Genomic DNA, 12907 nt, shown 5'->3' on the forward strand with positions numbered 1-12907 from the left:
GGCACACTCGTTTGGATTATTTTGTCTTCCTCCTCAGGTGAGAGAGGTTTCTCAGGACTGCCGGGTTTCCCTGGACTGCCAGGGCGCCCTGGTAGCCCAGGTTTTCCCGGAGGAAAAGGATTGTCTGGAGGGCCTGGAAGAGACGGACTTCCCGGTGGACCAGGATACTCCGGACAGAAAGGTAAAGTTTTCCTGTAACAGGAACGAGTACGATGACACCAGTCAAGTAAAGTTGTCTTAAGTCGACGCTAAGTCAAACTTCATGTACGCGTTTTTACTTCTGCAGGAGAAAGAGGATACTCCGGCCTCCCAGGCTTGCCCGGAAGGCCCGGTCCATCATCTTTTGTGGAGAAAGGAGACCCCGGAATCCCCGGAAGCAATGGCCTTCCTGGTTTCCCCGGACCCAGAGGTATCACTGCTTCCTGTCTGTTTTTTTTACTGCGTTGCTGTGATTTGACAGCTGTATGAGTGATTGTTCCATCAGAGCATCACAGGATGACCACCAGTTGCACCTTTAACCCCCCACCACTCTGGATCTGGTTTCAGGCGACAAGGGTCTTCCAGGTCTACCTGGTCGCCAAGGACTCCCTGGACTTCCTGGTTTTGCCGAGCAGAGTAAAGGACAGCCGGGACAGCCAGGGTATCCTGGGCAGCCGGGACAGCCAGGCTTCCCTGGACCAAAGGGAGAGGCTGGAATCATTGGATTCCCCGGCATGTCTGGAGCAAGGGTAAGAAAACACAGATACATTCATAAATGACGCAAACTTTCTGTAAGTTTGGCCAGAGAGCTTCAACTTAATATGGCTTCTTCCAGGGTGATGATGGTGCACCTGGTTTCCCTGGTAATCCTGGAGAATCTGGCCGACCTGGAAGCAAAGGTGAGCGAAAAAATGTCCCCGTGAACTTTGATCTACTCTGTCATCAAATCTATTCACTCAATCTCAAATCTCATGCTGAGGAACATGTTTTGTTCCTCAGGTATACCTGGAGACACTTATGGTTACCCTGGAAGTCCAGGCGCTAAAGGCCAGCCAGGCGATTCAGGCTTCCCAGGTAAGACTCTCCTTGCTGGGTTCCTGGTAGATTTTCCTATGGAATGACCAACAGCAGCGTGTTTAAACTTTTTTTCCAGTTCTAAAACACCTGGCACCTCCCAACAGGATCTGTAACCTATCAGACTGAATATCTCTTTTCAGGTGGTCGTGGTAACGACGGCGCTCCCGGTGACAACGGCTTTCCAGGAGGTCCAGGTTACCCTGGAGCAAAGGGAGCTCCCGGTGAACCAGGACGTTCCGGAATAATGGGTGAGAGACACCGACCAAAACTGACCATCAAAGGAATTTCACACTTGTCAGGTATTAACATCATTTTTCTCATCCCCTCTGCAGGCTCCCCTGGCTTCCCGGGGCCAAAGGGGCAGTCCGGCTACCCAGGAAGAAGAGGAGCAGACGGGCCGCCTGGTCTGCCTTCAGGTCCCGGAGGACCTGGAGCCAAAGGTGAAAGAGAAACCACTTGTGCACTCAAAACGAGCAGAGGCTGCAGACAAACACACTCATTCTGTTGTGTCTTTGCAGGTTTGCCTGGATCCCCTGGTTTGGATGGACTCAATGGTCTTGCTGGACCTAAAGGTCTCCCTGGAACCCCAGGCAAGGGCCGCCTCACACACCTGTGCATATAATAGAAACTAGATGCAACTTGCAGATGTTGACGATGAACTGCTGTTGAACATTTCGTTCTGTTTGGTTCCAGGTGTAAGTGCAGGCGGTCTCCCAGGTACCCCCGGAATTCCAGGGCTGAAGGGGGAGAGAGGCGTCTCCTACCCAGGAGCTCCCGGCTTCCCCGGTGGGAAGGGAGAGAGAGGCGATACAGGTGAGACAGACTGACAATGCTTATTGAACAGAAATGGAAGAAAAAAATTGAATATCAAAATAATGACTTTTTTGCGTCAGGTGGTCCCGGACTCCCAGGGTTCCCAGGTCGGCCAGGACTTCCTGGTGAGACCGTGGGGTCTGATGTTCCCGGACCTACGGGAGACCCTGGCCTCCCTGGATTGGATGGAGAGTATGGTAAATAAATTAATTTTCCTTTCCTTTCCTTTAATTTATTTCCTCTCCTCTCCTCCTAACCTTTATCTCCTTTCTCCTCCAGGTTTCCAAGGTCCTCCGGGTCGACCTGGGCCGCCTGGTCCAGGCACAGCCCAGGGAGACAGAGGTGACTCTGGGCTCCCTGGCTTCCCTGGCTCCCCCGGCAGGAAAGGAGAACCAGGAATCCCCGGAGGCCCAGGCGGCCCCGGCTATCCTGGTGCTAAAGGTTGAGTAAATCTCAAAAATATACAGCCTGTGTTTGTTTTTGTTTCTCCAAAATTACAAATTTGAAATAAGATAATGAGGTAAAACACGTTTTTTGCTTTTCAGGAGGGCGAGGTGAGACTGGTTACAGCGGCGGTTCTGGTCTAAAAGGCTACCCTGGTGACCCTGGTTACTATGGAAACAAAGGAGCCAAGGGAGTGCGAGGTAGGACGGATTCTTTCCTTTCCAGGAGTAGTATTTATTGTGTGGAGTAAATTAAATGTTTTAAAACATTTTTCATTTTCACACCGGTTCCCTCCTCCCCGTCATTGTCGCTTTCTGCCGCCTCTTCCCTAGGGCGCACTGGTGGAAAGGGTTTACCTGGAGTCGCGCTGCCAGCAACAGATTTCAGGCGACCCTTCGGGGATCTGGGTTATAACGGCGAAGGCGGGACTCCAGGTAGTTACGGAGAATCCGGTCAGCCCGGAATGCCCGGACGCCAAGGTGAGTAGTGAACAAAGTCCACTTTGCAATGTTGCAGCACAGGTATAGTCCTATTTGAGAAAGTTAATTTGTTACTAGAATGTTAATATCACATTTCTTAACATTTTTTTTTCTTTAACATTATTTCAAGGAATAGTTCAAACTTTTGGGAAAAACACAGAGTTAAATGAGATGAGTGTCCTGTCACTCTCATATGATGCTAGGTCCCCCATGAGATTATCTTTGCTTACTTTAGCGTATCTTAGTTTAGCTTAACTAACTTTATATTATTCTAGTTTAGCTTACTTTATCTTACCTTACTTAGCCTTGTTTTTCTTATATTATCCCTTCTTAGTTTAGTTAAGCTTGGTTTAATTTATCTTATCTTAGTTTAGTTTATCTTACCTCGGCTTAGTTTATCTTAGCCTAGCTTACCTTGTTTTAGCTTAGTTTTTCTTGTATTATCCCTTCTTAGTTTAGTTTAGCTTATCTTACCTTGGCTTAGTTTAACTTATCTTAGTTTAGCTAAGCTAACTTTATCGTATTCTTGTTTAGCTTAATTTATCTTAGCTTAGTTTAGCCCTGTTTATCTTGGCTTAGTTTTTCTTAGCGTAGCTTAAATTATTCTATCTTAGTTTTTCTTGTATTATCCCTTCTTGGTTTAGTTTATCTTAACTTACCGAAAGGACTGCTAGCCTGTCTCTCGGAATTGGGAACGTGAAAATGGAAATAAAACACTCTTTTCCGCTCGGCTGCAGGTCCTAAAGGTCGACCTGGTCCCGTGGGTAAACTGGGCCGGACTGGATCTTCTGGTCTGCCTGGACCTATCGGTGACGGCGGACCCCCTGGATTCCCTGGACCCACTGGAGAACAGGGTCAGTGGTGTTTGTCTGTCCTCGGTCCTCATTTACCTGCAGATATGTTTAATTGAGGCTGATATTTTTTTGATTTCATGGTGATAACAACATACCTACATAGTCATTTATTCCCTTGTTACCTCATCCTCAGGTCTCCCCGGTGCCTCCGGCCGTCCCGGCATTCCTGGCGGCGTCAGCCGCAGCGTCAGCATCGGCTACACTCTGGTGAAGCACAGCCAGGACTCCCAGGTTCCCATGTGTCCGCAGGGCATGGCCAAGCTGTGGGACGGATACAGCCTGCTGTACGTGGAGGGACAGGAGAAGGCCCACAACCAGGATCTCGGTATGGGAAACGCTCGTTTTCATCGACCCTGATCTCTCGGTTACTTGGAAACGACATATATAAGTAAATAAAATCACATGTCAACGTTTTGGTCTCTCCAGGTCAGCCAGGCTCATGCCTCCCCAGGTTCAGCACCATCCCCTTCCTCTACTGCTCCCCCAACGAGGTCTGCTACTACGCAAGCCGCAACGACAAATCCTACTGGCTCTCCACAAGCGCGCCCATACCCATGATGCCCGTGGCCGAGCAGCAGATCCAACCGTACATCAGCAGGTAGCGTAGCCTGGGCTGTGCCGGCTCGTTACACGTTAAAAGGTCTGAGGTTCAGTTATTGCAGCTTTTTAAGAATTTTTAAACGTTGGTTTCCTCTGTCCGATCCAGGTGTTCAGTCTGTGAGGCTCCGTCTCAGGCTGTGGCCGTCCACAGCCAGGACATGAACATCCCCACCTGCCCCCCCGGCTGGAGGAGTCTCTGGATAGGATACTCCTTCCTGATGGTATGTCGGAAAAAAAACCCTCCCTCTAAAAAAAAACAAAAAAACACTCTTCCTAAAGATTAGGGTCAGCAGACAAATACCTATTAGCAGAAATGGTTTTCATTTATAATTGTGTCACACTTTTCTCCTTCCTCCCTCTCCTCTCCGCCACAGCACACGGCGGCCGGCGCCGAGGGCGGCGGTCAGTCACTGGTGTCTCCCGGCTCCTGCCTGGAGGATTTCCGCGCGACGCCGTTCATCGAGTGCAACGGCGCCAAGGGCACCTGCCACTACTTCGCCAACAAGTACAGCTTCTGGCTCACCACCGTGGACCCGAGCCAGGAGTTTGTCTACTCGCCGAGGCAGGAGACCCTGAAGGGAGGCCAGGAGCGCTCCAAAGTCAGCCGCTGCCAAGTCTGCAGCAAGTTCATGTAGGAGGAGGAGGATGGAAGGGCGGAGGGAGGAGGGAGGAGGTGATACACTAACACTTCAAGGAGAGGAGGATGAAATGATATAAAAAAAAATATCTATAAAACCGAGAACATGTGACTGACTGAAGATGAGCCTTCTTCTGCTTTGCTGACGGTTTCACAGTTCAGAGTGTTGTTTTTGTATTATTAGGAATGAGGAAATGGAAAGAGGAGGGCTCCAGAGTGAGCGCTCTTCTCTTGACTATCACTGACAATGGTGCTATCGTTTATGTTCTTTGTGTTCATTTCGTGTCCGTTGCGTCTTTTTTGTTTGTTTTTTGGCGAGAATTAATTCTCGGCTACCTCGGAGTGGGCGTCGACTTCAGATAAGTCAGATCAGAGACGACGGGTCAGATGTCGGTAGGAAATCTTGCGGTGCTTTTACGATCTTTTCTGACCTGCTTTAACTGAAGGTAACGTCTCCCGATTCCGGGCTCAGAGTCGTATTTTTACGTGAAACTGCCGCCATAAAACTTTGCTTCTTTTTGTTTTTACTGCCGGATACGACCAGTGTGACTGTAGTTACTCTACAGCTGTGTCCTCCGTACTCATGGGTTTGCACGTTTTGCATTAATAGCTTCAGTGTATTAGTTGAAAATCAAGTTGAAGAGATTTGCGACATGTTAAAGGTAAAAAAAGCTTTACAATGAACTTTGGTGTGTTCAAGGAAACCCCAACATCCGAGATCTAAAAGTCACAAGTTTTTTAAACCAATTCATTCACTGTTTTTGTATCAGATGCGTGAAACACAACTGAAAAATAACAATAATTAAATAAATTTTAATTATATGCAATAATACATTTTTAAAAACACAATGAAAGAGCAAAAAAACCCCTCATCATTTCGATGTTAATCAACTGAGAATTAATATTTACTAGTCTTACATCTGGGGATCTTCTAACTGCAACTTTGCTTATTAAAGGCAAAAAAAGAAACAAACTTATTTTTATATTATTCACACTGAAAAAAAATACTTCCAATGGTAACACGTAGGAATTATGTTTGTTTTTCAAAATAAAGTTATCATTTGTTTTCACTCGTTAACTTTAAGTTGAGCAAATGAATTGATTATAGGAATCTAGGAAATGTGTCCGGACAGTTAAAGCAAGATGAGCATGAATATGCGATTGTTTTTGACGGGAATATCTTGTCACCTGCATTATAGTATTTTTCTTTTTTTTCTTTTAAACGCACAATGTAGTTCTTGTGCGCAATCTTGCAAAACCACCAGTACAATCCTTTATCGTTTCTGTCCGTGTGCCGCGTCTCATGCTCATTTCCCAGTGACTCTCTGGTGCTACGATTCCCTGACAGTCGTCTTGAAGGGCAACAACAACAACAACAACCTTCCGGTTAAAACCTGCCTGCAGTTTAAAAGAAAAAAAGCCAAACGTGCGCTTTTCCTGAAAAACATGTCCAGAACAGAAGCTCGGCAACAGCCAACACACACGACATGATATTAAATTTATTGCACTGATGTGAGCTCATATGGATCTTAAACAATAAACAAGTCAAATATAATTTCCATATTTCCTCATTTCCACTTTCATCAATGTTGTGACCAAACTAGTGTTTTTCTTTCTTTCTTTCTTTAAATCACAGTAAACTCTTCATTCACAGTAAATTCACATGGATTGTTAATTATTGCTGTACATAGTGCTTCCTGTATCTCCCAGAAAAAAATATGTAAGCGCAAAGGTCTATAATGTTATCTCCTTATCCCCATATTTTTTATTTTTTTCCCCCAGTCTCGGTTTTTTGTTCACTGTTCGCGGATGATGAAAAAAAAAGAGGAATAAATGAATTATTTTCTCATTTGTTTTCAGATATGATGTTTGATTTTTTTTGTCCGCGGGCAGTGAAAGCTGCTGGGTGACCTGTAACCACTATGACCTCTGCTGGTAGCCGCCATTTTGACCTTTGTCACATTTACCCCCCCCCCCCCCCCCCCTTTTTGTTTCACTTTCCTCTGTTTTGTCTGAATTTTGTCAGGTTTGTAATCTAGATTGTAATTATTTTACCTAAGTCATCATGATACTATCACTTGGTTTTTATTTTAACTGAGATGGGAGGGGACGGGAAAATTAATGATGTGTATATTAAATATTATGGATATTGAAAAAAAAATCGCTTTGAAGATGTTTTTATATGGAAAGTATAATCACAGCTGATGATTTAACGGACGTGACACCAGCGGTCTGTCGTCTGTTCGCTCTGCGACCACAAAAAAACGAGAGTTAAAGCATCAAACTTTAAAGTGCCTGGAGTGACAGAAAAAGAAATGCATTTTTTTTCCTCAAAGAGGATCGATAAGGTTGAAAAGAAAGAATCATAACAACACGTCTGTTGCTGTAATGTGTTTTCTGTGCTCACACACTTGGAAATAAAGTTCTTCAAACTAACAGAGAAATGTGGGATTATTATTTTGGAGTCTCAGCTCTGTTTTCCTGAGGGATGGAAGTGGATTTAAAAGGTAAAATCAATAACTTTTAATCAATAAAAATTTGTTCCTGAAGTTTGTTTTCATGTGTAGCCTCCACTCAGAATATTACATGTGAAATCCACAAGAAAAATATGAACATCTTTTTATTTTATTTACATTTCACTTGTTTTCGTCCAGGCAGTTCTCCAATATCAGATACTGAACTTGGCATTAATTAGAGAGAAATTGATTTTTAATATTTAATGTCACAAACAAAAACTGGGAAATTGAAAACCAGTGAGCAGGTGCGGAAATTTCCTACGATGTAATGCTGATCTCAGATCTGTATTTCTGTGACAGCAGTGGAGTTATTAATGTACTACTTTTCTGCATCAAATAATTATAATACGCAAAGACAAAGAAAAAGACAAGGTTGAAAAGATGTTTTTAAATTTTCTGCCTTGATGTGGAAAAAGCCAAAACCTTTTTTTAATTGTCAGTTTCCGGCTGCCGTAAATAAACCAAGAGAAGACATTAGCCTCAGTGATACTCAATTTACAACTGGACATTTTACAAAGACGTACCGGGAAATAAATGTTTATTTAATTTAGTTTCAAGCTCCCAACAAAAATTGACGTTGAGAATTTTAGATTCAAAAAATGATTTATCATTATTACCAAAATTCACAAAATTCACACTATTTACAATAAATTTACAATAAATATCGGGGTCACATGGTTAAATGTGAGTGTGGTGGATTACGTTAATACAACGTGTAATGTCCATGGGTAAGGAAGGGAGGATGTCAAGTGGGGGTCCCGGGCCTTGTTGATGAATTATTATAAATGTATTTATCTTTTCAAAAGATATATATATATATATATATATATATATATATATATATATATATATATATATATATATATATATATATATATATATATATATATATATATATATATATAATGGAATATAGGTTATAGGCGAGTAGATTTGCTCAATGCACACTCCTCACCAGTTGGTGGCGGTACTGCGCCATTACGTGCAGCGCGCCGGTTAAAACTCAAAGAAGAAGAAGGAGACGACGAAGAAGAAGAAGGAGACGAAGAAGAAGAAGGCGACGAAGAACAAGAAGGAGACGAAGAAGAAGCTAGCATCACAACAACAACAGCACCACCGCCGCTGGCAGCGTCAGGTCGAAGGGGAAGCGAAGTGTTTGTTTCTGCTGAGTTGGGCCACATCAACAGGTAGGCGGCGGTGCGACACGGCCACACACACGGTCACACACGCGGTCTGCGGGTAACATCAGTTCACGAGGCGCCACAGTTGTTCAAGAAAATCCAAAATACGTGTGTTTCAGCTCAGCTTAGCTCGTGAGCTAGCGTTAGCTCCGCTAGCATCATTTGCGCTCGTCGGTGTGTCACCATCCAAGTTAACGGGGCTTTTTATCATTATTCATGCAGGGAGTCTTGTGTCTCGTTCAGATTCATGCCTGCCCATTGTGTCGATTATTAAAGTGTGATTCGCTGTCGCCGCCGTGTTCGGTGGTCAACGCTGCAGGTGAGCCGCCTGTCACTGTTTCCCCTTTTTAATGCGCAGATATTTAAAATGTGCAGAAATATGAAGTGACGGGGAAGTTGCTCGAAATGATTTTGTACATTTATCTGGAATCATTAGACATTTTAGTGGATTTGCTCGCAGCGTTCAGACGTTTAAAGGGGATAATTGCTGGGAAATATTGTAATATATATATATATATATATATATATATATATATATATATATATATATATATATATAAATGTCAGGAATGACTGGTATCTAGCTGCTTAATATGATTTGCTTGTGTGATAGGATTTGTCCTGTGTATGTCACATACACAATGCATCATTTTGGCAACAGGATGAATGTGCTGCTGGAAGGAGGCAGGAAGTGCTGCGGTCCATCGGTTCTTCGATTGACAACTATTTTTGATGATCGATTATGAGTTTTTGTTTACAAACGTGACTGACGATAATATCGTCCAATGTTCACAGATGTGAAATCTCTTCTTCCTACAGAGTGAACAAGGCACAGGAAAAAAAATTACATTTATATTTTTTCCGTATAAATTTTGTTTTTTTGTGTTCATTCGAGTTCTCTCTCTCTCTCTCTCTCTCTCTCTCTCTCTCTCTCTATATATATATATATTTGGTATTGTTTGTGTTTTCTTTTTATTTATAGTCATTTATACGATAAAGTTTATGGTCAAACTTAAATATGAAGTCTCAATTACATTTCTTTGTCATAAAGGTTTGATAATGACATGTTCCTAAGCATTGACAGATAATATATATATATATATATATATATGTGTATGTATAAAAAAAATTCTCCCCGATGTTGGCTCCCAAAAATCCATATCGTTCGGTCTCTAGTTAATGTCTTTATCAATGGTTAGTTCCTTTATTAGTTGCTTATTGGTTGGTCTTTCAAAATGACATTAAAGACCTTTTTACGGCCAAAACACGTTTTCCAATTCACAAGTTGTGTTTATTTGTCCCGCGAGACAAAGAGAAAAAAAATCCAAATCGTCACATTTGAGAATCTAAAAAAAGAAACGTTTTTCAAATTCTAATGATTGTGTTGAAGCAGCCCTGTACAGTATAAATATAAAACTTTTCCCTCTCCGATGGTTCGACCACAGGTACGCTGGACTTTTCTGACACCCACTCGGACATGTCCTATGTCTTCATCAACGACTCGTCGCAGACCAACGTGCCTCTGCTGCAGGCCTGCATCGACGGGGACCTGCCCTTCGCCAAGCGGCTCCTAGAAACGGGATGTGACCCCGTCATCCGGGACAACAGGGGACGCACGGGCCTCCACCTGGCCGCCGCCCGCGGGAACGTGGACATTTGCCGCCTGCTGCACAAGTTCGGCGCCGACCTGCTGGCGACGGACTACCAGGGCAACACGGCGCTGCACCTCTGCGGACACGTGGACACGATACAGTTCCTGGTGTCCAACGGGCTGAAGATCGATATCTGGTGAGAAATAGTGAACTCTCATAAAAGTTTAAACCTGAATACTTAATGTTTCTGTATGGTGTTTGGGTTCTCTTTTCTGTTGACCTTCAATACTTAATCTCTGCCGGAAATCATATTTGACACAGCACAAAAAAACTTGAGATGCTTTCACGCACGGCCCCAGACATTCTCCAGAATTTCTTTTCCTGTCAGCCCCCCCCCGCGTCTGACTCGGACAATCTCCTGCTGAGTTCTTCATATGTGGAACGGCAAAACTCCGGAAAATGTCTGCTTTCCAGACACTTTGTGGAGTTCACGCCTGGAAACAAGACTCTGTACTGTTATTTTTGGGGGTCGGGGGCTGAAAAGTTTGGGGATCCCCGACTTTGTTTTTATTGTTTGGACATTCAGATGTGGTGGAGTTTTCTAGTCCCGTCTCTTTCTCTCGTCCACAAATTCACGTTGAGACTCTGTTTGCTTAATATGTTGTCGATTGTCGACCGTAGCAACCACAACGGATCCACGCCTCTGGTGCTGGCGAAGCGGCGCGGTGTCAACAAGGACGCCATCCGCCTGCTGGAGGGGCTGGAGGAGCAGGAGGTGAAGGGCTTCAACCGAGGGCCCCACTCCAAACTGGAGACCATGCAGATGGCCGATAGTGAGAGGTGAGTGGGGGGCTGGGTACGACTGAGGGTGTGTGGTGGGGTGAAGGGGGCGAGGGCAGTGGTGAAGAGGAACAAACGCTCGTCCTGTGAGACGACGTGTCACAGTCTATAAGTGTTTGTTTTTTTTCTGTTTTTTTCTACCTGTGTTAGTGCGATGGAAAGCCACTCCCTACTCAACCCCAACCTGCAGAGCAGCGAGGGCGTCCTGTCCAGCTTCCGGACCACCTGGCAGGAGTTCGTGGAGGACCTGGGCTTCTGGAGGGTCCTGCTGCTGCTCGTGGTGATCGCCCTGCTCTCGCTGGGCATCGCCTACTACGTCAGCGGCGTCCTGCCTTTTTCCACGAGCCAGCTGGAGCTGGTGCACTGAGGGACGGGCGGGGCGGGAGGGTGGAGGGGGTGGAGGAGGGTGGTGGCGAACAAGCATGGTGCGAGAAAGGTAGTGAAATAATCAAGTGGCGTTCTGCTTCTACGACTGTTTGTACACAAACTCCTTTTATTTGCTTCATGATCCCATCTTTTTTTTTTTTTTCTTGGTTGTACGAACGGGGACATTTTTAAAAATCATCGATCAAAAAAGAATAAAACTCACTTTCAATTGAAAAAAAATGTCTTAAACAAGCAACTTGCCTGTTTGCTAGGTCGTGAGAATGTTGTCGGAAAAAGACCCGGGACCTCGACGCCGAGCGCCAAGTGAATTTTTAAAAATGAAATACGGAAGATGGGAATAGATGCAGATTTCGCGGCATCTGCGTCGCCCGACGTTTCGCGAAAAACGCAAAAGATGCTAGATTCGTCTCATTTGCTTCACAAAATGTTCACGTGACGTGATTTCGCGTATTCCGAATTAGCGCCGGAATTCTCCCGGAGTCGCTGACATAGACGTCCGAGAAGGGGAACGGGCCGAATATTAGCGGGTTGTGTTTCCTCGTGCGAGTGAGCGCAAATAATCCCACGGCGACACGAACATTTGCTTCACGTTTCGTGTGAACGCAGCATTAGAACATGTCGGTCTTGTTTGAGTACTGTGTCACAACTCCCCCTTTAAAAATTGCTTTTTTCTTTTTCTAAAAGTAGCTACAGTCAAGTTGTTCAAGTCGCTGTCACCTGTTTAAAAACAGGTGTATGATTAACAATAGGCGACTCAGTGACACGTGATGTTTATTGTTAACCTTGTGCAACTCTTCCTGTTCATTTCAAACCGCTTCTGAAATCTGAATACGCGTCTTTTTGTTATGTACATTCATACGATGACTTCTCCTTGTATCTCTGTTACAAGCTGTATAATTGCCAGTGTTATTTCTCTCTCTCTCTTTTATTATTATGGTTTTCTTACTTGTGCTATTTATCAAACATCCTCTGTGTTATTCATCTCCCTTTTGTATTTTATCATGTTTTTTTCCTCACTGCATTTATCAGATTCAACGAATGTCTGGATTCCGCCCGGAAACCGTTTCTCTGCGGGAATGTGATATCGTAGAAAAGCACGTGGACTGTGTGCCTTCTGAGAGAAGAGCTCCGTGTCTCCACAAACAGTTCATCGACATTCCCACCTGAAAGCATGAAGCTTTTGTTGCATTAAAAATCTACCGCACTGTTGTAACACGTATAAACTAGGCTTTTACGGCAACAGATTATTATTATTATTACTTTGTCTGTTCATTTGTTCATCAATGTCCTCGGAGACTCTGTCGATTTTATTTGTTGTGACGTTTTCCAACTGTTGATTTTTCTGTGAACTATAACACATTTGAAGTAAATCCTAATTTAATGTGGAAAATTCAATAAAAACGTGTACGATTGATTCTTCTCTCCATAAGGACTTTCCCGGAAATATATTGTACTTTTAATCCACTGGGGGTTTTTTTGTTTGTTCAAAATTACTTTTGCAGATTAAG

At 44.0% G+C, this 12907-nt stretch overlaps 2 protein-coding genes across 6 annotated transcripts in view; both read left to right on the plus strand.

Moving 5' to 3' along the window:
- The window catches only part of col4a6 (collagen, type IV, alpha 6), an 88801-nt gene extending 81482 nt beyond the window's left edge, over positions 1–7319 (plus strand). For all 5 annotated transcript variants that reach the window (XM_047336198.1, XM_047336197.1, XM_047336199.1 and 2 more), the window contains 18 exons: positions 38–181; positions 287–409; positions 547–728; positions 815–878; positions 979–1053; positions 1197–1304; positions 1389–1496; positions 1575–1646; positions 1750–1869; positions 1950–2066; positions 2149–2310; positions 2415–2513; positions 2646–2792; positions 3530–3646; positions 3780–3971; positions 4073–4244; positions 4353–4467; positions 4621–7319. In XM_047336198.1, the coding sequence (XP_047192154.1) occupies positions 38–181; positions 287–409; positions 547–728; positions 815–878; positions 979–1053; positions 1197–1304; positions 1389–1496; positions 1575–1646; positions 1750–1869; positions 1950–2066; positions 2149–2310; positions 2415–2513; positions 2646–2792; positions 3530–3646; positions 3780–3971; positions 4073–4244; positions 4353–4467; positions 4621–4881 (2378 nt within the window). In that variant the 3' untranslated portion in view covers positions 4882–7319. The remainder of the gene's footprint in view (positions 1–37; positions 182–286; positions 410–546; positions 729–814; positions 879–978; positions 1054–1196; positions 1305–1388; positions 1497–1574; positions 1647–1749; positions 1870–1949; positions 2067–2148; positions 2311–2414; positions 2514–2645; positions 2793–3529; positions 3647–3779; positions 3972–4072; positions 4245–4352; positions 4468–4620) is intronic.
- Positions 7320–8420: 1101 nt separating this feature from the next.
- Positions 8421–12813, plus strand: ankrd46b (ankyrin repeat domain 46b). The gene is made up of 4 exons (XM_035608768.2): positions 8421–8586; positions 10026–10368; positions 10854–11012; positions 11163–12813. The coding sequence occupies exons 2-4, from the start codon at positions 10058–10060 to the stop codon at positions 11377–11379; spliced, it is 687 nt and encodes a 228-aa protein (XP_035464661.1). The 5' UTR covers positions 8421–8586; positions 10026–10057; the 3' UTR covers positions 11380–12813.
- The last annotated feature ends 94 nt before the right edge of the window (positions 12814–12907 follow it).

This window comes from Scophthalmus maximus, chromosome 12 (assembly GCF_022379125.1).
Source record: "Scophthalmus maximus strain ysfricsl-2021 chromosome 12, ASM2237912v1, whole genome shotgun sequence".
NCBI lineage: Eukaryota > Metazoa > Chordata > Actinopteri > Pleuronectiformes > Scophthalmidae > Scophthalmus > Scophthalmus maximus.

Bases quoted from the DNA above. Each gene is read 5' to 3' on its own strand.
- ankrd46b (XM_035608768.2), top strand. From the start codon at position 10,058: ATGTCCTATGTCTTCATCAACGACTCGTCGCAGACCAACGTGCCTCTG. The intron at 10,369-10,853 runs GTGAGAAATAGT...TGTCGACCGTAG, and splicing joins GGGCTGAAGATCGATATCTG to CAACCACAACGGATCCACGC. The intron at 11,013-11,162 runs GTGAGTGGGGGG...TACCTGTGTTAG, and splicing joins CAGATGGCCGATAGTGAGAG to TGCGATGGAAAGCCACTCCC.